The sequence below is a fragment of the Lepisma saccharinum genome, chromosome 30 (assembly GCF_977018435.1).
Source record: "Lepisma saccharinum chromosome 30, izLepSacc3.1, whole genome shotgun sequence".
NCBI classification, from domain to species: domain Eukaryota; kingdom Metazoa; phylum Arthropoda; class Insecta; order Zygentoma; family Lepismatidae; genus Lepisma; species Lepisma saccharinum.
Genome location: NC_139258.1, coordinates 30,620,913 through 30,647,332, shown reverse-complemented (window position 1 = coordinate 30,647,332; position 26,420 = coordinate 30,620,913). Strand labels below are relative to the sequence as shown.

General features: G+C 39.5%; 1 protein-coding gene across 1 annotated transcript; it reads left to right on the top strand.

The window, feature by feature from the left end:
- Window positions 1–709: 709 nt before the first annotated feature.
- Window positions 710–14,668, top strand: Karl (lipocalin/cytosolic fatty acid-binding protein Karl). The gene is made up of 3 exons (XM_083115664.1): window positions 710–950; window positions 10,012–10,240; window positions 13,686–14,668. Exons 1-3 carry the CDS (start codon window positions 825–827, stop codon window positions 13,937–13,939), a joined length of 609 nt encoding a protein of 202 aa, XP_082971790.1. The 5' UTR covers window positions 710–824; the 3' UTR covers window positions 13,940–14,668.
- Window positions 14,669–26,420: the final 11,752 nt, after the last annotated feature.

Sequence of the window (26,420 nt, the reverse complement as noted above, 5' to 3'; positions counted from 1 at the left end):
GAGTACGGTTCTGATCAAAAGATTTGGGGATACCCTATACTCATTCCAAAGATTGGGGGAGGTGGTAGAATATGCCAATCTAGCCCCTGTTCTTGCATCACTGAGTGCCCCTTGCCCCAAATTGCTTCTTCGTGGGGGACAAGGACGTGCCGAAAAAGTGCCGGATGCGGCTACTGCTTTAAGTGTACTTAAAACAAACTTGGTCACTTCCATCACTAACTATGTACATTGCAACATACTTTAACCTTGCATTGATTACACTTGCACCGCTATTCGGCACATAGTTCTGGTGCAGATAAGACCTTGGGAACTTCTTCTTGTCGCCCTGCAGCTGCCCTCATCCAATTACTTCAAGTGCCTAATTGATTTATCAACAGGAAAGCATCTAGGGGCTGAAGGGAAGAGGATATTTGATAACTGATGATAGCAAATGAGGAAGTGATGCTGCGTTAGCGCGGTCGAGAGAAAACAATGCAATGGGCTAATGGTATGAAAGAGCAGAGTTCGTATGCAGAAAGCAAGAAGAGGGGGGGGGGGGAGATAAGAATGTTTACAAAAACGACCAAAAACAATTGACTACTCTCTGGTAACAAAGTCTAATTCCATGGTTAAGACCTGCCTGCCTGAAATTGCTACAGAGAGGCAAGTGGGTGGAACGTAGTGTCCTTATCGGAAAGGGGGGGGGGGAGAAAACAATGCGCAGACGCGTGGAGATCCGACGCGAAAAGGCTAGCATGACGTTCTCATTCATCGGACTCTTGTGTCATGTAAACTCGTTATGCTGTATCCGTGTGCTCGGCGGTCGCTCACTTGACATTTGAAGCATGGTGCGGCCTGCGGTAGTGTTTGTCTTGTTAATTATCCTTGTCACGTTTTGTGGAGCCAAAAAACGCGAAGACAAAAGGAAGTGCCCTCATGTGAGACCGATCAGAAACTTTCATCTTGAAGGGGTAAGTGAGGACAAGGTCCATGCGTTTTGCAGGTCACAAATACGACAGAGAGCTTCGTTTAAGTTGGAGAAGAAATTTCAGCTGGTATTGTCTCTCTCTCTCTCTCTCTTTCACATTCTATCTTCCTGTTTCCTTATCTCTTTCTTTCTCATTCTTTCATTTTCTCCCTTTATCATCGTTGTTCTCACTTCGCATCTTTTCTTTTTCTTCCTTTTTCATTCTTATTCTATTTCTCTGTTTTTCACTTTTCTGTCATTGTTTTTCTCCAATTCTTTTCTCTCCCATTTTAATATTTTTCCTTTGCCTTTCCTCATTTCTCCGTTTCATTTTCTCTCATTTGTTTCTCATCTTTTTTTCTCTTCCCACTTCTTTCTCTTTCTTTAGATCTCTCTCTCTCTCTCTCTCTCTCTCTCTCTCTCTCTTCTGTGTGTGTGTGTGCGTGCGTGCATGAGAGAGAGAGAGAGAGAAAATAAGAATCTAATCTACGTACAGTGGGATCCATGAGTAATACCGTGCAAATTGTCCGTGACTATTTTCATTAATTTTTCTCTTACATCCTTTGTTTTTTTTAAGCGATGGATTTTTATGTACGCTGGTGCAGAAGTTGTAAACAGTTTGTTTTAAGTTTTCATTTCATTCTTGAAGCTCTTATTGCGTCAAATAAAGTGCATGAACATGGTGATGGACAATTTGCACGGTAATACTCATGGATCCCACTGTACTATAATCGTCTTATTAGACGGTATATTAGCGTTATTAGAAAAACTTATTTTGTAGGTCAGCCATTTTAATGTGCAGGAAGACGGGTTAAGTTCATTTTACAGGGGGATCCCACTTTAAACTGTAGGTCCAGTCCCGATTAGTCTTTCTGTGCATAAGTGGACTTAAAACAACAATTCGATTAATTTTACGAGGTCTAGAGTTCACCCTCGCCCATCCGGTGGCGACGCACTTGATACCATTTCTTTCCCTGTAGATTCGAATGGAAAACCTTGTATTTTATTAATTCATTGAAATTATTCCAGATAGAGCATATACTGGCTTGAAATTATCAGTAATAAAATCAATTAGGTATAATGGAACCAGTGCTTGGAAAGAACTAGTTACTCGAGTAACGCTAACAACTTCGTTAAGGGGGCGGGAGACAGTGGCCCCCCGAAACTTACACCCCTCAATTTTTGTGGTTTAGAGGAAAATTAGGTTTAATATTTTTTAAATGCCTCCAAATTACTTATTTGACAAAACTTTGTAGATTATAACCATTGTAATTATTGGGATAGACAAAATTCATTGTAAACATAATTTGAATTTGATTTTTTTTTACTCCACTTTATGCCTACAGTTTAAACTGAGATCCGAACCAATGTGTGCCACCACCGGAAATAACTCTTTTACTTATTAATAGGTTCCCTATTGAACCCGGGACCTATTGATTACAAGGCGACAACGTAAACACTATGCCATCGGGAAGATCCCAAGAGTTATAGATAATCTAATAATGTACGTAACTATTAGTATAAATAAGAAAACAACTGAAACATAGTTACTTTCTGAGAAGAGTAACTGTCGCTAGAACTCGATTAACTTATTTAGAAATTTTATTTTCAAAAGTCTGAATGCAACATATGCAGAATTATTAACAGATATAAATTGTATCGGCTTACGTGTTGTAGTGGTTATGGTGCACTCTACGAAATCAGAGGTTCAAGGCACAAACCTGGATTAGATGTCTCGCGTGTGGATTATTGGAAATTGCATTGTATCACGTCGCATATTTCTACCACTAGAGCAACTGCGCCCGCAAAATCCGCTACAACACACCTCTTGGGGAATTCCACTTTAGAGTACCTATGCGCTCAACTCGCAATACAAGATTATTTTATACAGAAAAACCTAGACTTGAAATTCAAAAAAGATCTATCTTTTACAGACTTGCCACACAATACAATGATCTATCATCAAGAATCGATATATTTTCCTCAGAGTTTGCCTTTCGATCCATTAGAAGAAATGCTTGTAAATAATATCAAATAGTGCCATCTTTTACTTATTTTTTGTTAATTTGCTACTCACTTTTGTGTTATTTTGTTACGTTTATTATTTTTTAAATATGTTTTGCTTATTATTATTATTATTATTATTATTATTATTATTATTATTATTATTATTATTATTATTATCTTTTCATTTTCATTGCTGACAATTTCAGTGTAAAATGGCCAACTGTGCTGTATCTGAAATTTTCTCAATAAATAGTAATAGAAACTGTCGAATGGACAATAACTTGTCCAGAGGAAGACTGATTTTGGTTGTAGGCTAGCTTACTTTACGGAAAATATGGCAAAATAAAGGATCACAGTGATACGGCTGACTACTAAAGCAAGGTCGTCCCTTTTACTCCTACAACTTTCCTGTTCTCGGTACTCACAATGAAAATTGAATTTCCTGTTAGTGCAACAAATTAATATTTACTAAATTCAGCCTCCTCGTTTGATTCGGTTAATTTTACTTTGCTTTTCTGCCACTTTTGGCTAATTTTGAAGATAAGGACGAGTGATGATGTGATGAAAATGATGACGGGTACTCACAAAGAACACCTGTGAGGAGATTCTAACTCGAGACCCCTAGCATCGTAGCGCTCAGCCTCCTCGGTGTCGAAGCGCGTTGAGTGTTCCTTCATCAATATCTTCTAATTATCATTCATCCTCATCGTCGCAGTTAGCGTAAAGAGGCAGAACGGCGACGTTAATTTTGATTAATTTAGTGGGTAAATTTCTCATAAGGGACAGACAGCTGAAATTTGCTAGTTCATTTAATTTGAATATTCGTACTTACATATTCTGCATTGAGAAACATTGCTGAAGGTGGCATTTCGCTTATTTCACGGAAATAAGCTCTATTTACGACATATCGAGTAAGTTTTCTTCGTTTTTTTTGCTTTCGGTAACACACAAAATGGCGGTCACCACCCCACTGCACCCAAAAATACCTACGTAGCCCCACAAACCATCGACGCATAGCCCCACGAACCATTCATACATAGCCCCACGAACCATTTCCAGTAAGGTTAGGTTAGGTAGGGTCACGTATAGGTTACAATAGTTAAAAATTGGTTTCGAAAAAAATATGCGTAGCCCCACACACCATTCTCGCATAGCCCCACGAACCATTGACACACAGCCCCACAAACCATTTGCGGAAACGTACCTTCTTCAGTTACAAAAATACATGTTTGGAAACACTGACCGGGATTACGTCATCACACACAGGCTACATCCACCTGGAAGTAAATGGATGCAAGAGCTTTCTTGCATCGGTCACACATTTATATCGAAAAAAGGATGTTTTACCGGCAAAATTCAATTAACGATGGGAGAAAACACTTCCCCGAACTTCCAGAAGTATAAAGAAACTGCATTCGGTAAGTAATTTCTCCTGTAAATTTGATGAAATCCGTCTGTCCCTTACGAGAAATTTACCATTTACTGATTACTTTAGTTTATATTAAACCGCTTCTCTGCCACTTTTGACTAATCGCGATGATGGAGATGAATGGTGATGAAAATACAAACACATGGACAGTACACTAACACAGGTCTCACAGAGGATTATACTGGCTGTGAGTCCAGACGCCAGAGCCTCGTTAGTGTGCATAATGCAGTCCAGGGTGTACTACGTAGATGTGAAGCTGACAGTTGGGTGTCTTCGCAAAGGGACAGAGAAGTAAAAATAAGATATTTTTGTTATTTAGCGTCGCTTTTCTGCTACTTTTCACAAATATCGACGATGAAGATGAATAAACTGTTGATGAATTTGATGAAGGGACAGCCACAAATAACACTCATGCCACGGCCGAGAGTCGAACCCGGGAACTTCGCGGTGGCGAGCTCAAAGTTCAGATCGGACGCCGTAGTTCTCCAAACAAAGCTATTTCGCGGCCTACTTAAGGAAAGCCATTTGCTTATTTTGCGAGAGGAGGTCCTGTTCCGTATCAGTCATCTGCGGATATTTTACTGCCGCTCGGGTATTTTTAGCTCGGCAGAATTGTTTTAAAACGGCAAGGAAAGTGCTTTCGCAAGGTTTAAGTGTTTGGAATTCCACACGTCGTTCAAGGACAAGGGAATGATTTCAGAAACTACTTGTGGAAATGGGAGGGGGGGGGGTCGTTCTCATTTCAAGGGCGCCCTTAGGATTTTTTCTCAGGGGGGGCAGGGTCATAGAAACTTTTATTATTATTATTATTATTATTATTATTATTATTACTGCTTTTATTGTTGCTATAATTTTTGTTATTATTATTATTACTACTATCTACTACTAATGTTTTTTTTAAAAATTACATACATTTGTTATTTCCATATTCTGTGCATCTATGTGCAATTTACATAACTGAATACTGACAAAAAGCTGTTTTTTATAGTTAGATAATCAGTGTAAACTAGAGTGTAAGCTTAATGTAACCCTACTTCAAATAATAATAATAATAATAATAATAATAGTTGCTGCTGTAACTTGCGGCACAGAAAACATTTTTGTTATATAATATCACTACAATTTCAACATTCGAATTGCATTAACTCTTTCCAGAAATCTCAGGTGGGGCAAGTGCCCCCCTGGCTCCTCCCTGCGGGCACCCTTGTCTCATTTAGTTGTTGGTAAAGGCTGTCATTGGTATTTTACGTTCAAAGTATTGCCTTCATATTTGTCTATTTGTTTGGAGCCGATAAATGCATATTATTATTATTATTATTGTTGTTAGAAGTAGTAGCATTTGGATGTATCCGTCAGTTTTCGAAATTACGGAAAGGCCATTCGAAATATAATCTTGATAACTTTTCAATTTATTAATGTCGAAAAGCTTGACTTTGACGCGAAATTCGAGTTTTAATACCAGTTTGATCATAACAGGTAAAATTTATTATATGAATCCTTCATTTTCTAAAATGGCGAGTTGAGTGTATTCGAGGTGTAAAATGCCCTTCTCAGATTTTCTGAACTTGAAATACCATGCTATGATTTTAATTCGAATTTTTAACGCAACCGGATAAACAAACAAAAATCAGAATAATCATGTGAATCCAACATTCAGAAAAATACGCCTAATATTTATCACACAAAAATTAAGATATATATATATATAACCAAGTTTTTCTGTACTCCTATGGATCTGCAACCCGATTTTGCAAAGAAACTCTCTGGACCTAAACATTTCTGCGAGGTTATACATTATCCGTACCAGCTAACTGTAGACCAGGCGAACGAGAACAAGTCTCTGCGCAAGTAGTGACGCGAGACGGCTCCACCAATGAACAGTGAGAGAAACGGGATTGTGTAATGGGCGACGGGAGTTTTCCCGATTTCCCCCTTCGCTATGCAGCGTTGCAAACTTTTGAAAAGGATAATACCGAACGCACATGGCAAACGGACCGTATTTTTGTCTCCAGGTCCGTACGATTGGTGTAAGCATTTCTTAGGGAAATATTAGGGATAAAAACTGCAAAAGCAAATTTTGACAAGGTCTGGACCGTACGGTTGGCAACTCTGCGCTTTCACCACTCGATTTCCCTTCTCCTTCTCCTCTATGCGCGGCCCTGCTCTACAGTTAGCTGGAACAGGGTATAGGTTGTATCCTGGACTATATAGTGGAACCACAAGGAAAGAAACCTGCGCATAATCTCATCGCGCTGGCGGATGGGGGAAAGGACAGGGGGAAGAAGTCTTCAGCGCGATTCACGTCAGTGTTGTCAGACCTATTGATTTCTCGGGAGAATTCCTTAATAAACTATTGCTATGGAACCTCCAACGGCCTGCTCAAAAACACGTTTCCTGCTCATCTTACTCGAACATGGAGGGGAGAGGTAGAGTGGAACTCCACTCAGCCATGAAAAGTGCTGTTTGAACTGTGAAATTATGCCAAACGATACTCAATTGTTTTAGGACATTATTATTATTTTATTACTATTACTACATTATTATTTTTAGATGGTTTTATTTTATCCCACCCGAAAATCTATTTCTACTTTAGTTATCTTACGTCGCTTTTGTGCCTCTACGGGTAAGTACAACAATATGGATGAATGGAAAACTGATGAAATGGATGAAGTGACACAAACCCAGTGAAACGTCCTTGCCTTACTAGGTAGAAACACTGACTTCGTAGCGTGGGCAAATTATTTTATACATGTATGTGTGTGGGGGTGTTGTGTGTGGGTGGGTGTGTGTGTGTTGTGTGTGTGTATTTCTTGTAGATGGGGAGGATAGGTGGCACCCTAGCATAAGCGTTGCTATCTTGAATTATTGAGGAAGACATGCTGTCTAATTCACCAAATATATTTCACATACGTAATGAATTTTCTCATTATGGTGCAGGACGCGTGCCAACCCCTAACAATATCTGTACACGGAAAACCAGCAGAAGGCAAATTAATTTGTTATTGTTAGCATTCGACTTGAAAGAATGTGGAAAATGAATGTTGACATAAAAGTACCTATTATTTCAGACGTATGAGTTGATTTCAGTCACAATAATTATTAACATCTATTATTAATAGGGATGTAGGAACGTGATAATTTCAAACTCAAGTGGTGTTTTCTGAGAGGGCAACATTATTGCGGGGTAATATGCCTCGTTTACCCGCCTGATAAAAATACATTGTTTCCCCCTTCTGGAAAAACTCTGTGGACGTTCCCTTGCCCCCCAGTGCGCACGCCTATGCCGTCCCTCCCGCCCACGAGAACGTTGTTCATCCGCTACTATTAGATCATCGGATTTTGTAGCAGATCTGGTTTCCCAAGGAACAATCTCCCGATTTTTCAAGTCTAACCTGGCAACACTGCCCCGAGCACCGATAACAACAGGGATGATGCGCGAACGCTTTTGACGGAAGGTTTTTTTCATTGTGGTCGAGCTATTGCAAAAGTTTATAACTTTTCGCCCCTTAACTATACCAGGGCTTACTTATTAAAAGCATTGTGCAACAATCGTCTCGAATGCGTATTTATCCTAACCATTACCAATCGAATTTGATATGTGCAGTGCATCGCTTCAAGAACTAAATAACGTCACTAGGCCCCAAAACTTGAGCTTGCTGCGGCCCTGCTTTGAACATTTTGGCATTTGTTTTCGCATTTCCTTACAAATGCAACATTAACGGCGACTTAAATTAAAATGTCTTGGCCTAATTCATCTCGCTGATAAACAAGCATGCTTTGGACCGGCTCAAAAGATAACATAAATTAGTTGTTATCAAAGCATTTCGTCATTCCTCTGCACGCAACATAATTTTATAAGCGTACACGTAGTACAAGAAAGATATAATTCTGTTTCTTCCAAGAAAGTAAAGGTCATATTTCTTGGTGTGCATTCTTGAATACATCCACAGCTTGCGAATTTGTTTAAGTTTCAACCAAACGAGATAAGAAAGGGTGTAGAGCGGTGTAAAGTCTGAGATTGATCGTCTTATGTTGAAACAATTTGATGCGAGATTTCACATCAAAGCCACAAGCCACAAGCGACACGTGTCGCTTGAGAATTTCGTGAATCGAACGCAGGTGTGAGGCCTGTCATGCCGCTACGGTGTGGAACGTTGTTGTTGATTGAATCGTTCCCAAACGGCATGTGTCGCTTTGGTGTGAATTCTCCCTTGGATATAAAAGCGGCAGGCGACAAGCGACAACTGACACGGTAATTTCACACCGAATCGACAGGAGCCCTTTCAGTCTAAACCAAAATATTCACGTATGCGCGAACAACAGACCGAGGCGACAAGATGCACGGTAGTGAGATAGCGGGAAGCATAAGTGAATAAACAAAGAAACAAAAACATATTATCTCAAGAGGTCTCGGGTTCGATCCTCTTTTGAGGCACATTGCATAGTGGTTCGGATCTAATTTTAAGCTGTAGTCCACTCTTTGAAGTCAAACTTTATAAATAAAATACCGTCGAGCCTGTTAAACTTGGTGATAAAAGGCAGAACATTTGAGTCCTTAAAAATATTAGGCATAATAATACGATCCAAAAACCTGGCAATTGGGAGGGGTGATCAGCCCTATCGCCCTCCCCGTGGATCCGCACCTGTACATGGAGTCTTCAAAACCGACTCATTTACTCATATTTCAATACTTGGAGCAGTGAAGAAGTCAAATTATGCGAGATCGAATCAAAAAGTGTCCAGAATGACAAATCGTGCTTCAGTGAAGAGTGAATAGTAATACTCTGTCTATGTAATATGTGGAGCTAGGGAAGGAACGAGTGGGTGGAGCAAAGCAGTGTGCGCTACTGCAAACGGCTGATAGGTGCACTCCCTTCCCCTCTCACAAGTTCATTGGTCGAATCTTGTCATGTGACCACTTTCGTAGAGATTTGTTTTCGTTCCCTCGCTCCAGATATTCTCGGGACATGGTGTAGCTAACTTCGAAGTTGGCTATTTTGATCATTTACATCACATTGCATCAGTTTTTGATCCTCTTCCACCTTCTGAAAATGCATTTCTCTTACTTAAATACCATCTGTTCCTAAATTTGTATATTGGGTGGCATGTGCATATACAGGCTGATCCAAAATAATTAACATTATATGGGAAGTGGAAAATTGTCTTCTTAAAGGAGGAAACTTTGCTGCAATGACACGAATTTATTCGTCTTTAGTGTGTTATACAACATGTGAAAACATTGTCATGTAAATTTGTTTAATATTATTTAATGAAAGGAGTAAACGTAGACGGTGAGTAGTACATTTTCTATTTCCCATATAGTGTTAACGTTTTTTGAATCACCCTGTATAATAGGCACACAACCGCAAATATAGGTTGTAAACTGGAAACAACTATAAAAGTCATGTTTAAGTGTCCTATGTATTTTTTAAAAAAGTGAAATCATTGATTGGTGAAGAAATTAACGGTAAAGCACCTGCTAGCTTTTTTTTACAAGTTATTGCTTAAACTCAATTGCACTTACGCTACCTGCGTTTAAACGAAGAATGTTGGTTACAGTTATTCAAAGATTGATATTTGTGGACTCGATAGTAAACGTATGAATTACATAATACATGTCTTATTCCAGCTGTTGGGCGAGTGGTATGTTGTCCAGTATTATTCCAGCTCCGAGGAAGCGCTTCCATACCGCTGCATGAGGGCTGTATTCTCAATGTCTCCCAGTGGAGTAGGGGTGTGGATGAACTTCACCTACAGCTTCACAGATGACCCGGTCGCAGAAAGGCTCCTGGGCAACATCACGTGGGCAATACCTAACCCCCGACAGCCAGCACACTGGGTCCATGCCGAGGACACATGTAAGTACATTACAGCTCTTGTCTAGCCTTAGGCCCGCCTTAGACGAAAGCAATTCCTTTAACATTTTTTCCAGCATAAATGCTACGTAAATGCTTCCAAAAATCTTATAGCAGATAGTACTTTTCACGAAAGCATTTCATGGAACATTTCGGTTAGCTTTTGCGATTACAATGTATAATATATACAGCATGAAAGGCACATCGTGTTACACCATCTATAGTGAGTGTCCGGTGTCATTGAAAAAACTAAAATATTCTTCTATGCGTGTACTGTAATATCTATAAAGTATGTATTTAAGCAGTGCCATTGATTTGTACCTAATACCTTTTAATAGGACACATTATTCATCTCGGTTGAATAGTTATCATATTTTAAAAATGTGAAGTGATACATTGTTTACATCTCGCGCGGCCGCCATTACAACTGCACTCGTGACCTAGAGGTCGCTTCTGATTGGTTATGCTACGGAAATAGGACCGAACCTATCCTTGAGAAATACCATGAAATATGCCATGGCAACTGAAATGCCATAAAATTTCTCACTTTGGTCATGGCATAAATGTTAAGGAAAATGCTTTCGTCTAAAGCGGGCTTACGGCGGGCGACCTACATGCTGGCAAGGGAAGTATGTAGGCCGCCCATCGTAAGACCAGACAAGAGCTATATCCTGTCCCAACCATCTATGGAGCAAGGCTTCGCATAGCGGCAGAGAAGGGGGGAAATCGAGTGGGCAAAGTGAAACAGTACACGTTGCTGCGAAGGCTGGTAACTGCAGTCGCCCCCTCCTCCTCCACACAATATCATTCCATCTCACGTGATCATTGGTGGAGCCGTCTCGCATCACTACTTTGCACAGAGGCTTGTTTTCGTTCGCTTGCTCCAGAGACACCCGGTGCAGAGTATAGAATAAGATGACCTGAGTCAAAAGATGAAAACAAACCAAGAGGCTGAATATTAGCCTTCCGAGAGCGTTGCGCTATAGCTTGTCAGATACGACAGACAGTTGATGCATTGAATACTTAAACAGTGAATGCAACTTCTAAAGGAAAATTCCATTGAATACCAATCAACTCATTTCAAGTCACTCAACGCAGTAGAAACTATCCGAGGTCATATATTCTTTCAATAACGAGAACAGATCTTTCTCATGGGGGTTTCCCATTTTTTTCGTTTAGGAATCGAAGTAATATACAGGGTGTCTCAGTTAAGAGTAGCCCGGCACCGATCAACAGTTACATGCCAAGGATCATGAAGTGTGTGTACTGATGGCCTTGAGTACCTACCACGGTTCACGTTACAATGGACTATTCCACTTTACTGGTGCAATATAGCCGTCATTTGCCTCACAGACAAATGTCTGAGACGGGCTACTTATAACTGGGACACCCAGTATAAACTTCCCAGGTTCGTGTTCGGGTCTGGCCATCAGTGTTCTCTGTGAGTATACCTTCACCAATTTCACCCAATCAAATCATATCGCGATTAGCCTACATGGAAAGAAACCGACGCTAGAACGAAAATACCAATTCACGAAAGACTATAGGTTGAACAGTGGGATCCATGAGTATTACTGTGCAAATTGTCCATCACCATGTTCGTGCACTTTATGTGACCCAATAAGACATTCAAGAATTAAAAGAAAACTCAAAACAAGCTGTTGACAACTTCTGCACCAGCATACTTAAAAGTCCATCTCTTAAAAACACACAGGATGTAAGATAAAAATTAATGAAAATAGTCATGGACAATTTACACGGTAATACTCATGGATCCCACTGTACCCATGTAGCATGCAATATATTGTTTCAACACTAATATCGTAACCTCGGTGTCAGAGCACTTCGATCTCGCCTCTGAAGGTCCCAGGTTCGAGTCCTGGTGTGGACATAGGTATGTGAGTGTATACCATCAATTTAATCTAATCACTATTCATCCTTATCGTCGCGATTAACCAAAAGTGGCACGAAAGACAACGCAAAATAAGAAAAATACAATACGAATATCGGTCTCTTTCGCTTTTATTCAATATGGTATTACTGATCTGTATTACCTTGGTAGTTTAACGCATATAAATTTAATATGAGCTTGTCCTATAAAATGTTGACAATTGTAGTTGAAACGTACTGACATCTACTTCTCAACCCAGTTCATATCTTCATATTTATTTTATTTTTGAGTCTAGAACTAGGTCAAGGACTCCTATCAGACGGAAGCAGGAAGTGCAATTCTAACTATCGCTTGCCAGAAACGGACATTGCAAACAGCTCCCCCTCCCCCCCCCCCCTTCTGTCTTTCACTCCCACTCTATATATGCGGGATGAAATATGAAGAAAAACATCGAAATCAGAACATAGTGAAAGATGATGGTTATTATACACAAAATTTCGCACCAAAATACCAAAGTAGAATAAAATATTAAACGCTCTGTAAATTCTGCTTTGCAAGAAGCCCGACAAGAACAAAAAGCTCTCGAAAAATGAAAAAGTCAATCGCCATTCCATGGAAGCTAAACAACTAATAATGATAGTAGATATCACGAACTGAACTATTAACATATCAGAAACTACACAGCAACTGAGATGAAATCTGGTTGGCTGCAATAACAATTCGATACAATTTGATGCGTTTTAAATAATAATACCAACTAAGTTACAAGAATAATATTAATTTCTGGCACGGAATACAATTTCGTATAGCATTAATTACCTCGATTCATAAATTGATTTGCCTATTCTAAACAAAAAAAATAATTTTGGTTGACTGAAAAAGAAGTAGCAGATATATGCAGATAGTCTTCTTGTTTTCTGTTGAGTTGTATATCAGAACAAACGTATATTTATTAATTATATATTTTTTCACAATTCTAATTTCGCTTTCCTAATAGTAATATAATTTGAACTCTTGGCAACTGGAGATTGGCGCTGGGAGTGATAATTCTAATTTAATTTATTACGAATGTTTCACTTTATTTTTCTTCATAGTTTGGACATTGGGGGAAAAAATATGGTCTGTTTTCTTGAAGTGGTCGGTAAGAACAGTTATGGAAAATTATTATATTTTGGAGGTTTCAAACCCGCCGAAATGCTTTCGGTATTATAATATGAAAAATGAGCTTGTTGTACCCACAGAACTCTACGCATCAATCGACGCAGTTAATCCTGTAATATTGGTTTCTCTCAAATGATTGTATTTGATCTCAATTGGGAGGCCCGGGGGGCACTCCCCTCCCCAAAATCTTCCCTGTCGCCCCTTAAAATTTTCCATGGCTTAGGGGAAATTTTGCTTTAAAATATTCTTAAAAAACGGCAAGTTACTCTCTCTCTCTTACTTTAAACTTACCATGTATATCGCAATTCGTTTCATCTTTTTAGTATTCTTCTTGGTGAAATATACTAACTGTAAATGAAGAAGTGAATAATTTGTATATTTCTTTTTGTTTTACAGACGAAGGTGTCTACAACACTTACGTTCTGGACTCTGATTACGACTCATGGGCCCTGCTGCTACACTGTGCCGAAAAGACTGGATCCACCCGGTACCTCTCAAGTTTCATCATGAGCCGCCAGACCAAGGCGGCCAACAATGTGGTTCGGTATTTGAGGGAGAAGCTCCCTAGATATGACATTGACCTCTCCTATATGTTTGACATGAACCAAGACGACTGTGCTGCCACGGAGGACAATCCACCAATCCCGTGAACTAACTTACATTCCTGAAATACCGTTTTGAATGCTATAGGGAGCGATAGCCTTGACATTTTGAAGTGGGGGTATGGTTTCTACTACATAAAATACCGGATGTCCCAAACAAATATATATATATACCCAAAGGTTACCATCTCTTTTGTATTGGGTATACATTTTTGGGACACCTTGTATTAAGTCATCTCTAAGTGTGCCTTAACGTAACACATCTTTCATTTCGATGCTGAAATTCTGATGTTAACCTGGATGCAATAGATCTATTTTAATTCTTACTAGGACTTTTGATTTTTTTGGTTTAAGTCCACTTTATGCGCAGATAAGCTAATCGGGACTGAACCTACAGTTTACAGTGGGATTCGAACCAGTATGTGCCTCAACTGAGTATCGAACTCGGGACCCTTGATTACAAGGCGACGGCATTACCGGTGCGCCATGTGGAGACTCAGTTTTACTAGCACTAGAAAGATGTGAGTCTAATATACCTTTTCAAAAGAAGTACACGTTTTACAAAAAATTGGTAGAGAATATTTTTTGTAGTAGAATTACCATTCAGTGTTTTAACAATAAGACTATTATAATAGAAATTGGCTTGTATGTACTACTTAAAGTATGCTTTTGAATTATTCGAGGGATACAGCTCTCCTGCCCACAGTGTTATACGGTATATATATATATTCTAACGAAGTGATTTTTTACGTTTTAATAAATATTGTAATGAAAAATCTTAAACGTAGTTGTTGTCAATGTAACAGGACCTTACTGTGCAAATTATACACACACATAACAGTTGGGCTGAAAAGTTCATAGGCTGACTTATAGATGGCGTTACTAGAATTAAATCCATGTGATTTTTACTTAGTACTAACCTTCAAAAGATACGTGTATAAATTTCACAGCTGCCGGATAATTAGTTCGTGAGATATAGCATTGTGAATGAAGCAGCTTTTGTTATTGTGAAAAAAATGGATAAAAAAGAATTTCGTGTGTTAATAAAGCATTGCTTTTTGGCGAAAAAAAATACTGTTGAAGCCAAGGCTTGGCTTGATAAACATTATTCGGACTCTACACCAGGAAAATCAACCGTTGAGAAGTGGTTTGCTAAATTTAAACGAGGCGAAATGAGCATCGAAGACGATGCACGCAGTGGACGCCCCAAAGAGGCTGTTACCGACGAAAACATCAAAAAAGTCCACAAAATAATTTTAAATGATCGTAAAGTGAAGTTGATCGAGATAGCTGAGATTATTACATAGCGTTGTTGGAGCGTTTAAAGGATGAAATCACGAAAAAACGGCCTCATTTGAAGAAGAAAAAAGTGCTGTTTCATCAAGACAATGCACCGTGTCACAAATCAATGAAAACGATGGCAAAATTATATGAATTAGACTACGAATTGCTTCCCCGTCCACCATATTCTCCAAATCTGGCCCCCAGTGACTTTATCCTGTTTGCAGACCTTAAAAGAATGCTCGCTGGAAAGAAATTTAGCACTGATGAAGAGGTAATCGCCGAAACTGAGGCCTATTTTGAGGCTAAAGAGAAATCGTACATAAAAATGGCATCGAAAAATTGTATGACCGCTATAATCGTTGTATCGCCCTCAAAGGCAACTATATTGAATAATAAAATCGAATTTTGTCAAAAAATATTTTTTACTATGTTAGCCTACGAACTTTTCAGCCCAACTGTTATATATGCGTTGATCAATTTAGGTAGGCTTATTTGTAATTTTGCTTAGTGTTTACTGTATACTAATCCATAAGCACTAATCAACAGTTAACATGGCGATATTTCACTGGTTTTAGGTTATTTAATGAACTAAACAGTAAAGATAATTTATTTATTTATTCTAAGTTTCAGATACAGCACTTTTAAGGCCAATTTACACTGAAAACTCTAACAAATAACAAGAACAAGTCAAGATGGTTTAAGGTAAAAACAAAAAAGGTTAAATATAAACATAAGACGTAAACAAGGAAACAAACAAAGATTTACATATTCATTTTTAGGGAAGATCGAAAAATACTTTCAGGGGCAAAAATGTCTGTGGTTGTGGGTAGTTTATTATAGAACTGGGGCAACCTGTGGATCAGAGAGCGCTGTATACGGAAAAGCCTAGCGGTAGAGGTGTGGAACAATTCAATGTTTCGGGTCGATCGAGAGGGAACTCTGAAGTTGAATTCTGTAAGTAGAAGTTCAGATCTTAGTTTTCCATTGATGATTTTATAGAAAAATTTCATATCGGCCATATCGCGACGGGTCTGAAGTAACTGAATGTTCAAAATAGTCAGAATGTCAGGTTTCTGAAGATGTCGTAGAGAAGGAATTCTATGACGAAGAATGGCGATAAAGAAGCTGAGGACGGAAAAGTATGAAAGGTATTAGTAGAGTACAAGTACATCCAATTTTATCTATGTATGCTTGCTTGATTTGTTGTTTAAGTCCACTTTATGCACAGAAAGGCTAATTAGAACTGGACCTACAGTTTAAAGTAGATTCCTTGATTCAAAGGCAACGACCACTACACCTCGGGGAGGCTTTTACCTGTGTTGTTGCAGCAGTTTCGTATATGGACGAGTGAGATAATCAAGGTTCGATGGTATTTTTGTTGATTTTACATTCTACAAAAGTACATATTTAGTTTCTGGATGGGACCACCATAATGCCGGTCCCGGAGTTTCAGTCTGCAAACATTTTATAAAGGAAAGCCGTCACTTTACAAGTTGAACCGTTTTATCCCATTAATAGATCCCCATGTATGAGAGAGTGTTTTCAGAATATATAAGTGAAACTGAAATTGGTTTTGAAGCCGTATGTTTTATTATTTTACATAGAGTTGATTACAAATGATCGAAAATCGACACAAGCCAATTTTTTTAGCAAAAATAATTAGGATAACATCTTGCAAATGAGACAGAATCTGCTTAAAAAAGACCTACATCTTGAAATAAAAATGCAGGAAGAGAAACTACTGTTTGAATACTGGCTGAAAGTTATACGTTCACAATAATCGTAAATATAAGAATTTTGCTTCTTCCTACAATCAAATGGCCTGTGTTCATGATAGAAGTCCACTGAACCCCCTTCTGATTCCCCTCCTTTCCCCCGAAGGAGAACGAAATTGACCATGTCCACGAATTCCTTTTAGCACAGTGGGATGCATAAGAATTGCTTGGCAAATTGTCCATGTCTATTTTCATGAATTTTTCATGTTTGCTTGTAAGGACAGCGTCTACTGTAGTGGTTACAGTAGCTTGTTTGGCGTTTTGTTTCAATTATTGAAACTCTCATTACGCAAAAGGAAGAGAATAATCATTGTGATGAACAATTTGCTTGGTAATATTTATGCATCTCACTGTACGAATCATGACTGTTCTGCCTTTCACCCACTTATAATAATGGCCATCTTGCGATAAGCATTAACGAGACCCACATTGGTGCCTGGACAACATCATTCATCGCAGCAATTACACAGAACTATCATTAACCAGTTCCATAAACATCATCGCTAAGGAAGAGAGCCATGCCAGAATTGAAATTCTCATTTCTCCTTGCACGTTCACGAATGACATTCGAGTGGAAAGGAGGAATGGCTAACTTTCCCAACTAAACTTGCGTGCATGTTACGTATTCTCGTCTGCTATCTAGTTAGCTGCCCTTTTTTACACTATTGCCCTATTGCTCTCTCCGCGAAAATAGACAAGTCAAGGGCGGAGCTTCCCCTTGCTTCCTCCACACCCCTGGCCCTCCAGGGTTGCTACACTTCTTCTAAGCTGCTCAGTCGACACTTCGCGCGTTGTACGTATGCGGTTGATTTCGTCGGTTGAAATTGTTTATTGGCAACACTGTAGGTGGGCAGCGTGACCTTGACTGGACTATTTTCATGGCTTTAGCTTTTTAGGTGTAATGCAGGTATATTCCGGTGTCAGGCTGGTGCAAGGAAATGACGTTAAACCAAGTAGACGGACAGCGGTATTCAAGTTCAAAAGATTCAACAAATGCCTATCTGCTGCTACGTTCATTTGGGGTGCGTTCCGAAAGTCTCAACGAAACGAACGCATTCAACGAAAATAACTGGGCTCGTGAATCTGGTGAAACTAGTTATTTTACAAACTTATGGGACACTCTAGGCGAAAGCGCAGACGCAGCGTTTGGTTTAGAGAAAGTTTCCACATGGCGCCCAGCGGAAGGAAAGTCCTTATGACAAAAATAAACTCTACTGCAGACACTGTTACTCATTTTAATCAGATTCTAAGAACAGTTAAGGCATACTCACTTTGTGCGCGTTGCTTCATATAGCTATCTGTTAAAATTATAATACATATTCTGAACTAGTGCAGTTTGAATCCATCAGCGCGCGCGTTGTCTGCAGGCAGCAGACGATTCTCACCGAACAAACCAGCCTCCTGGCCCGTGCGTTTGGTGAATCTCGTTCTTGCACGAAATGCACGGAAAGCGACTTTTGGGACAACATAATGAACCTCACGAAACGCACGGAAGCACTTATGGGACAGCCAGTTACCATAACTCGTTTAGCGCGTTAAACTCGTGCGACTTTCGTAACGGGCCCTTGGTTAGTTAGCATGCACTACGTGATCATACACCATACATTACACCATAGCGCAAAACAACGAAGACGACTCGGTGTTGCACCGTGTATGTAACCAACTAGACGCACGAGTGTACAGTCAAAAGGCGAACTATATATACTCTGTCCCAGGAATCTGTGGTGCGAGGCAGCGCATAACGGTAGAGAGGGGAGAAAGTAAGCGGGCGGGGCGAAGCAGTACGCGCTGCTTTTAACAGCTGTTAGCTGCACTCACTTCCCCTCTCATGCTTTCATTGGTCACTACTTGCATAGAGACTTGTTTTCGTTACCTTGCTCCAGAGATTGCAGGGACAGAGTATAGACACAGCAACGACCCATTCGATGATCTCACTCAGTCTTGTAACATTACTTACCTCTTATTGTCTTCCTATTTACACTTTGTCTTTATTAAATCATTACTTGCCTTATGGCTAATTAATAGGGAGACAAATTTATGGTAAATAAAAACTGAGGAGAGCGGTAAATAAAATGTTAGATCAGCGGTATATACCAGCGGTGGGAAAAAAAATTGGCACACACTTTTTCATTATGAGAGGAAACAACATACGAAAGAGCTATAAATTGATAAACTACTTCATTTTTATATACCGTACACATACACAAGTACTTAGCTGTCCATCCAGAAAGAAAACATCAACACAAAATCACTTCATTTCTAAATTGCATATCTCAAGTGATTTATTCCTTGTATGTATTTAAAGGATATCTTTGCTGTCCAACAAATAAAATAATCACTACTGCACATACACAAACACATGTTGAAAATCACATGATGATAAACAAAATTCATTCATGACTGAACACAAATGACTCCATTGTTTCCCTTGGTGTGCGGGAACAGACTAATCTTATCGCTGCTACAGCTATACGACGCACGCTTTTAGAAGGAACATGAGTTCGGCCAATACCCAGCCAGTGCTACTGCGCTGTTGCCAAACTAACTGCTAGCGCAAGGGAAGGACAGAAAATTCGCGATTATTTTGATAATGCATGCACAGTATGTATGAGTACAGTGAAATAATATAGTGAATATTTCTCCACAGGATTATAATATCATGTCACTGTAGCATATACGAGAAACCCATACCTGAAAGAAGCTTTAAGGTATTTATTCATCACCGCTCTCGTCGTCTTCCTCGGTCTCCGTGTCACTGATTTCACTCATTTCCGAGTCACTCTCCTGGAGGTTAATGATTAGATTTTGCACTCTTGGTGCCTGTACTACTGGTGCTAGGTTTTGAGAGTGACATTATTTAAAATAAAAAGAACACGTGGAACACACACTATCGCACGAAAGGGCTGTATTTAATCTTTTCACAAACTGTTCTTTGTGGAGCACGAGTGAACGATAAGAGAATAATTTTACACCGGCCTTGCTACGAAAACGCTGAACTCAAACCGACGCAGACTTTCAATGTTCGAGAACGCCCAGAACAATGAAGGGTCATTGTTTATTAGTGTTGCCCACGAGACGAGACTTTGGCCTGTCTCGTCTCGTGGAAATGCTGTCTCGTCTCAAAAATATTCGTTTGTCTCGGGACACATGATCAATCTCGTCTCGTCTCGAATTTTTAAAAGCCCGTCCCGTCTCGTCCCGTGGGCAACACTATTGTTTATATCGAGGCGAATTTAACACCCACAGTTTTTTGTAGACACAACTCAGCTGCGTCAACACGGTGGCAACGAAAAAAACAGGCGGAAGGAAATGAAAGATGTTGTTTCCCTTGTTTCTTCAAGGAACGATAACTCCGGCTGTAGGCGACGGAAATTCATGGGACTTGGACAGTCAGGTTCAAAATTTCTTTCCCCATCTTATGACGAACCTTAAAGTGGCGAGTTTTATGAAAACTTCTTGCGCGCAAGGAAAATACAGAACACGGATTTTAACTTCCGCGCCGCAGTCTCGTAACTGTACAACGTTGCACTCCTGCCATTGGCTGATCGCCACGCACACCCTCTGCGTGGCCCCGCCCGATATCGCTTCTAAAAGCGTGCGTCGTTATAGCAAGTTCAATGGAACTGGAAGTTGAGTAGACATTCGGGGGAAGAAAGGAATGCAGCTTGATAGGGAGCGAAGTTTTCGAACTAAGATTATGTGCATGGGAAATCCAAATTTGCAGCGTCTTCCTGATGTGATCGAAGATAAAACGTTCTTCAGCTGCAAGTGGTAGGAAACTTTAGGCAAACGTATCGTTACAAATCGACAGTTTGTGCGCTCAAACTCGATTGCCGGGTTTTGCGTGTTTTCTACTTAATTTGATGATATTTCACGATTATTTCGCGAAAAAGCGTTCATTTCGTGGAAAAGCACACATTTCGCATAACTTCGCGAATAAAACTGATGGATATTTCATCATGGGGGGTGTAGTTACGTGCAGAATGTTCAAAATTGCATCTTTTTTTCACATTTCGCGACTTCGCGCATCGCGAAAATTCAATGTCCCTACTAATTATTATTTTTCGTCTTGTGCTGCCATCTGTCTTCAATCTTCGTAACGGCCTGCTTCCTTACTCATCGGGTAGGGGAAGGTCGAGTGGTATCGGACACCTTAGCTTTTTTCAAGATTTTATTTTTTTTGACAGCTAACATTAATTTACACATTGTATGGAACTTCATTTTTATTCCAGTCCATTCCTTAAAACACATTGTTCTAAAAATATAAACAGTTAATTCATTTTGCTGTTTTTAAAGTCGTTTATTTGTACTTTTGACATTTGGAGGGTGTATCGGACAGATACAGTATGTAAGAAAAAACTTGTTTATTGACTTGATAAACACAATTTATTTGTGAGAGAAACATCGGAGAAGGTTCTCTGGAAGGTCACACTATTAACTGTGTATTGTTTTTCGTTTTTTTAGGATTTCTTGCCCTGCTTCCACATGTTTAAATCTATCCTCTAGTGTACGTTTCGGAACCGAATATCTCTCATTAATTGTCATTTAGTTAGTCATTAGAGGAGAAGGTCTAAATATGGGCGAAGGTTTAAATATGGGTATTGGAGTTATCAGCGCTCCCGGGTGCTGCAGCCTGGCAGAGGCTATGGGAACTGGTTATCTGTCAAGGACAAAGGTTGCGGCGCCAATTTGCAAGAGAAAGTGCTGGTTAGTTTCGGCCTTGGACGCTGTTGTTGAGGGTATGTTTTAACTCAGCGTTTTCTGAATTGTCATCTGCTTTGTAGCTATAGGTTATGATATTAGCGGTACATAAAACAAATGTGGGATTTTATAATGCCATGATTTGTTTGTGAAATATGTACCACAGAGAGCGAAAATAAATTGAAGAAGAAAAATACGCGAAGGTCTGACATGAGGTCTAATACTGAAATCAGATTTCCAACAAATATTTGGATGTCTTTCTTAATTTCGATTTTTCTCAGTCCGCGTGATTTTCAAAACAATAGATTATCCATAAATATGAATTTTATAATGTTTTAGCGATAAATGACTGTTTTTTAAATTTTAATTGCTTTTTGTGATATTGGCACTAGTAGCCCATATTTAGACCACAATTTTGAAATACATCATTTTACCATTTCTTGGAAATTGCTTTTTTTTTTAAAAAAAATGGAGACCTTCTATACTTTAGCATGCTATTACATTTAATTATATATTTCATAGATATGCATTTTAAAAGGAGGTGCTTGATATTTTAATTTTTTTCCTCCGAAAATGACAAAATAAAAAGGGGGGTCCATATTTAGACCTTTTCCTCTAATGTTTGCAATAGTGAACTAAAAACCTAGTTTCACTTACTTCGGATGAAGTTACTAGTCGTTGAATTTATCTCCGTGCAGCAAGAAACACCAGGTCCCACCTCTCATAATTCAGTGAATATACCAATTGCATGACAAGTTCTCCCTCAATCAGCAAATGCTTGAAACGACTCTTGTCCGATACCAGACCCTGTCCGATACCTCCCGACATTTCCCTATTTAACAGTTTATCTAACCACAAATTGGACTTGTTATTTTCTTGATGTGAATATTTTGCACACACCAAATAAAAATCTGAACATCATATTTCGAGTGTTGCATCTTATCACATGCTTAAAACATATTCTGTACCCCTCCAAGGTCACCCGTGCCTTCATATATTACAGTAATTACTGATTGCATACTCTCTCCAGGTTCGTTTATATTATAACGTAATCGAAAAACCCTCCGACACTCCACCCGAAATATAATTTGTAGCCTTTTTCTAGAACTCCAAACTGATATTTTCTAACTTCACATGGCATTTATTTTTTTCCAAAAATTGTTAATATACGGTTTGGAATCTAAGATTTAGTGCAGTCTAGGCGAAAGTTTTACTTGTAGAGAGGTAGTTAGTGCTTTTATACAATTTAACTGAAAGCAACATATGTTAATCTATATATTCAATGTATTTAATAAGTTTAAAAACCTGTTCACCAAAGCAACAGATACGCGTGCCACTACGAGAGGTCACCATGTTTAATATTCCCCTCGAATCGTAACTTTCTCAGAAATGAATGTTTCTCACTCAAAACTTCTCCCTTATAATGTTGTCTAGATCATGGCCGTAGGCAGGAAAAAATTTCGGGGGGGGGGGGGTTTCATCATAATTGTTCCCATGGGCGTCACCAGAAATTTGAATAATAGAAATAATAACAATAATTGTACAATAATAATTAAAATTTCATAATAATAAAACAATTTTATTCCATAATAATAATACTAATAATAATTATTATTATATTATTGTTATATCCTTGAGGGAGCTTACTCAATCCAGCAGATGAGTGAATATCCAGCACAAGTTTCTTTTTGTTTTTTTTACGTTTCATACAGTGTGTACTGAATGCACAATTATTATACTCTATGTGATCAGAAGTATCCGGACACCCACCTGAAAATAAAGTACAAGTTTGGACAACCCTCCATCGGAAACACTGGCAGTCAATACAGTGTTGACCCACCCTTAGCCTTGATGACAGCGTTCACTCTCACAGACATACTTTCAATCAGGTGCCGAAAGGTTTCCTGAGGAATGACAGCCCATTCCTCGCAGAGCGCCAAAATGAGAAAAGGTATTGATGTGGATCGGTGCGGTCTAGCACGAAGTCGGTATTCCAAAACATCCCAGATATTTTCTATGGGATTCAAATCAGGACTCTGCGCAGGCCAGTCCATTAGTTGGACGTTGTTGTCGTCATACCACTCCCCCACAAGCCCTGGAGTATGGACGGGTGCTCGGTCGTGTTGAAAGACACAATGGTCATCCCCGAACTGGTCTTCGACGGTAGGCAGCATGAAAGCTGTTAAAATGTCAACGTAAGCTTGTGCCGTGACATTGCCTTGTAAAGCAACAAAGGGGCCAAGCCCCCTCCAGGTGAAACATGACCACACTGTAACCCCGCCACCTCCGAATTTCACTGTCGGCAATATACGGGCTGGTAGATGTCGTTTACCAGGCATTCGCCACACCCACACCCTACCATCGGATCGCCACATTGTGTAATGTGATTCATCACTCCACACAACGGTTTTCCACTGTTCTGTGGTCCAGTTTCGACGCTCCTTGCACCACACGAGGCGGTGTTTGGCATTTGTTTGTGTGATGTTTGACTTATGGGCAGCTGCTCGGCCATGGAAACAAAGTTGCAGCACCTTGCGCCAAACAGTAATGGTGCTTGGAGTAGATCCTGATGCAGTTCGGAATTCCTGTGTGATGGTGGCGATGGATGATTGAGGATAATGCTGTACGACCCTCTTCAACACTCGATGGTCTCTAGAGGTCAACATGGGAGATTTGCCTGCACGCTTTTTGGTTGTACACATCCCTTCACTATAACATCTGAAACAGTGGACAAGAGGGATGTTTAGGAGGGTGGAAATCTCACACACAGACTTCCTACACAAGTGGCACCCAACCAACTGACCACGTTGAAAGTCTGCGAGTTCCTCAGACAATCCCATACTGCTGTCTCACACTGTCTGCAGACTACTGAGTTGGCTGACTATGTGTTCCACGCGGTAGATGGCAGTACTGTGTCGCCATCTATGATAAACACACGTTTCGCGGTGTGTCCGGATACTTTTGATCACATAGAGTACTTCGTCATTAAACTTTAGATACCTTCAAGAGAAAAGCTTTAAAAGTTAGATGGAAATTTTAGTCATAAAGCTTTTGTTGTTTGACTTTAAAATTAAATTTTTGGAATTTTGAAAAGTGTGGAACCAGTTATTCTTTTTAAAAACTTAGCCTGGTGCATGGATTGTAACCTCAATCGCGAACGTAATGCGCTACAAAACTGGAGATCCTAGGTTTGAACTCCTATCAAGGGGGATTTTCGACTTATCGGACAGGGAATTTAAAAGCTGGAAATGGAATTTTGGGACAATCATAAGGGAATCTTCAGTCTATATTCCTTGTGACGCGGGAGCAACATTGGAAAGATGACAACAGAAGTGATAATGGAGGGGTCGCGGGTGGGCTACGATTCTGAGAATAAATCCTGTTTCACTCAAGTTTCAGAATTCCAAATGTATGAAGATCGTTTCAATATTGTCTCCATGTATTTTTGTGATGCTTCGAAAAAAAAATTGAAAATTTGTTACAGATTTTGGTTTCTGAACTTCCATTAATCCAACATGTCAGAAGTTTCGGGGGGGGTTGAACCCTAGAAACCCCCCTCTAAATACGGCCATGGTCTAGATATGTGTAATAGGGCCATGACACCTCTTACAAATATCTCTACCACAGCGAACGGAGAATTATTTTTTAAAAAATATAGCCAATACCAAGACAGACTAAGGATCCGCAGAAACCATGTGGACCAATCGAATGAAACCATGTAATAATAAAATAAGAATTCATTATTACACTACGCCTCGATCGATCTTGGAACCTCGCTCACATGACAATATCCGACTCACATTTTCAACTAGGTAAGGATCAAACCACTGATCCTTACTAATGTGAACCTGCAGTGTGGGACCCGCCCCCCCACCACCCACTTTCGCGCCCGGTCCCTCTAGCAGAGTTGTTAAGAAATAATAAGATACTATTCTCTCACGCCCTACCACATGGCCAAGACGCAGCAGTATAATATTCCCTCCCACCATGCCACTCCTCCCCCCCCATTAGGAAATTAAAGATTAAAGTGTGTGTTATAATGAGTGCGTGTCAAATATTCTTACTTGCTTTAAAAGCTTAGGCTGTGAAGGGGCACTCAGCACACATAAGGATAAAACACAGGACAACATACTGTAGGTCCAGACGCCAGAGCCTCGTTAGTCTGTGAAATGCAGTCCAGGATGTACTACGTGGAAGTGAAGTTGACAATTGGGTGTACTACGTCATCCCTTACACCCCTCACATTCAAAGGAATCCGTGGTTTAATGGGTGCACAGAATTTTCAAGTAAAATTCACACAAACAATCATGAGCCAATTTATCAAATACATTCACATATTCGAGTGCTTCAAAGCGTATCATTCTAATCTATGGATTGAAACGAAAGTTAGTGTTTATTCTCCAGTTAGTGTGGGACAGCAACTTACAAATTCATACATGGATTTCTGCAAACTGCAACACCACAGACACGTAGCGTCATTTTGTTGAACCAAGTGAAATGAAGTAGTGGACTGTGCTACCATCTGTTGAATAAAATAGCAACTATGTCTACTTCTACCGAGCAAAGCAAAATTGAATCCAACTAAAATGTAGGATGAGAACAATTAGTTTGCTACGTGTTTATATACATTTAATTATAATGATCACATTAACACAGTTCCAACAGTTAAACACAGTGGTGGGTCATTATTGGTTTGGAGCTGTATGTCGTCCAAATGTCATCCAAAGATGTTGGTACCATCCAGTTTATTGATGGTATCATAGATGCAT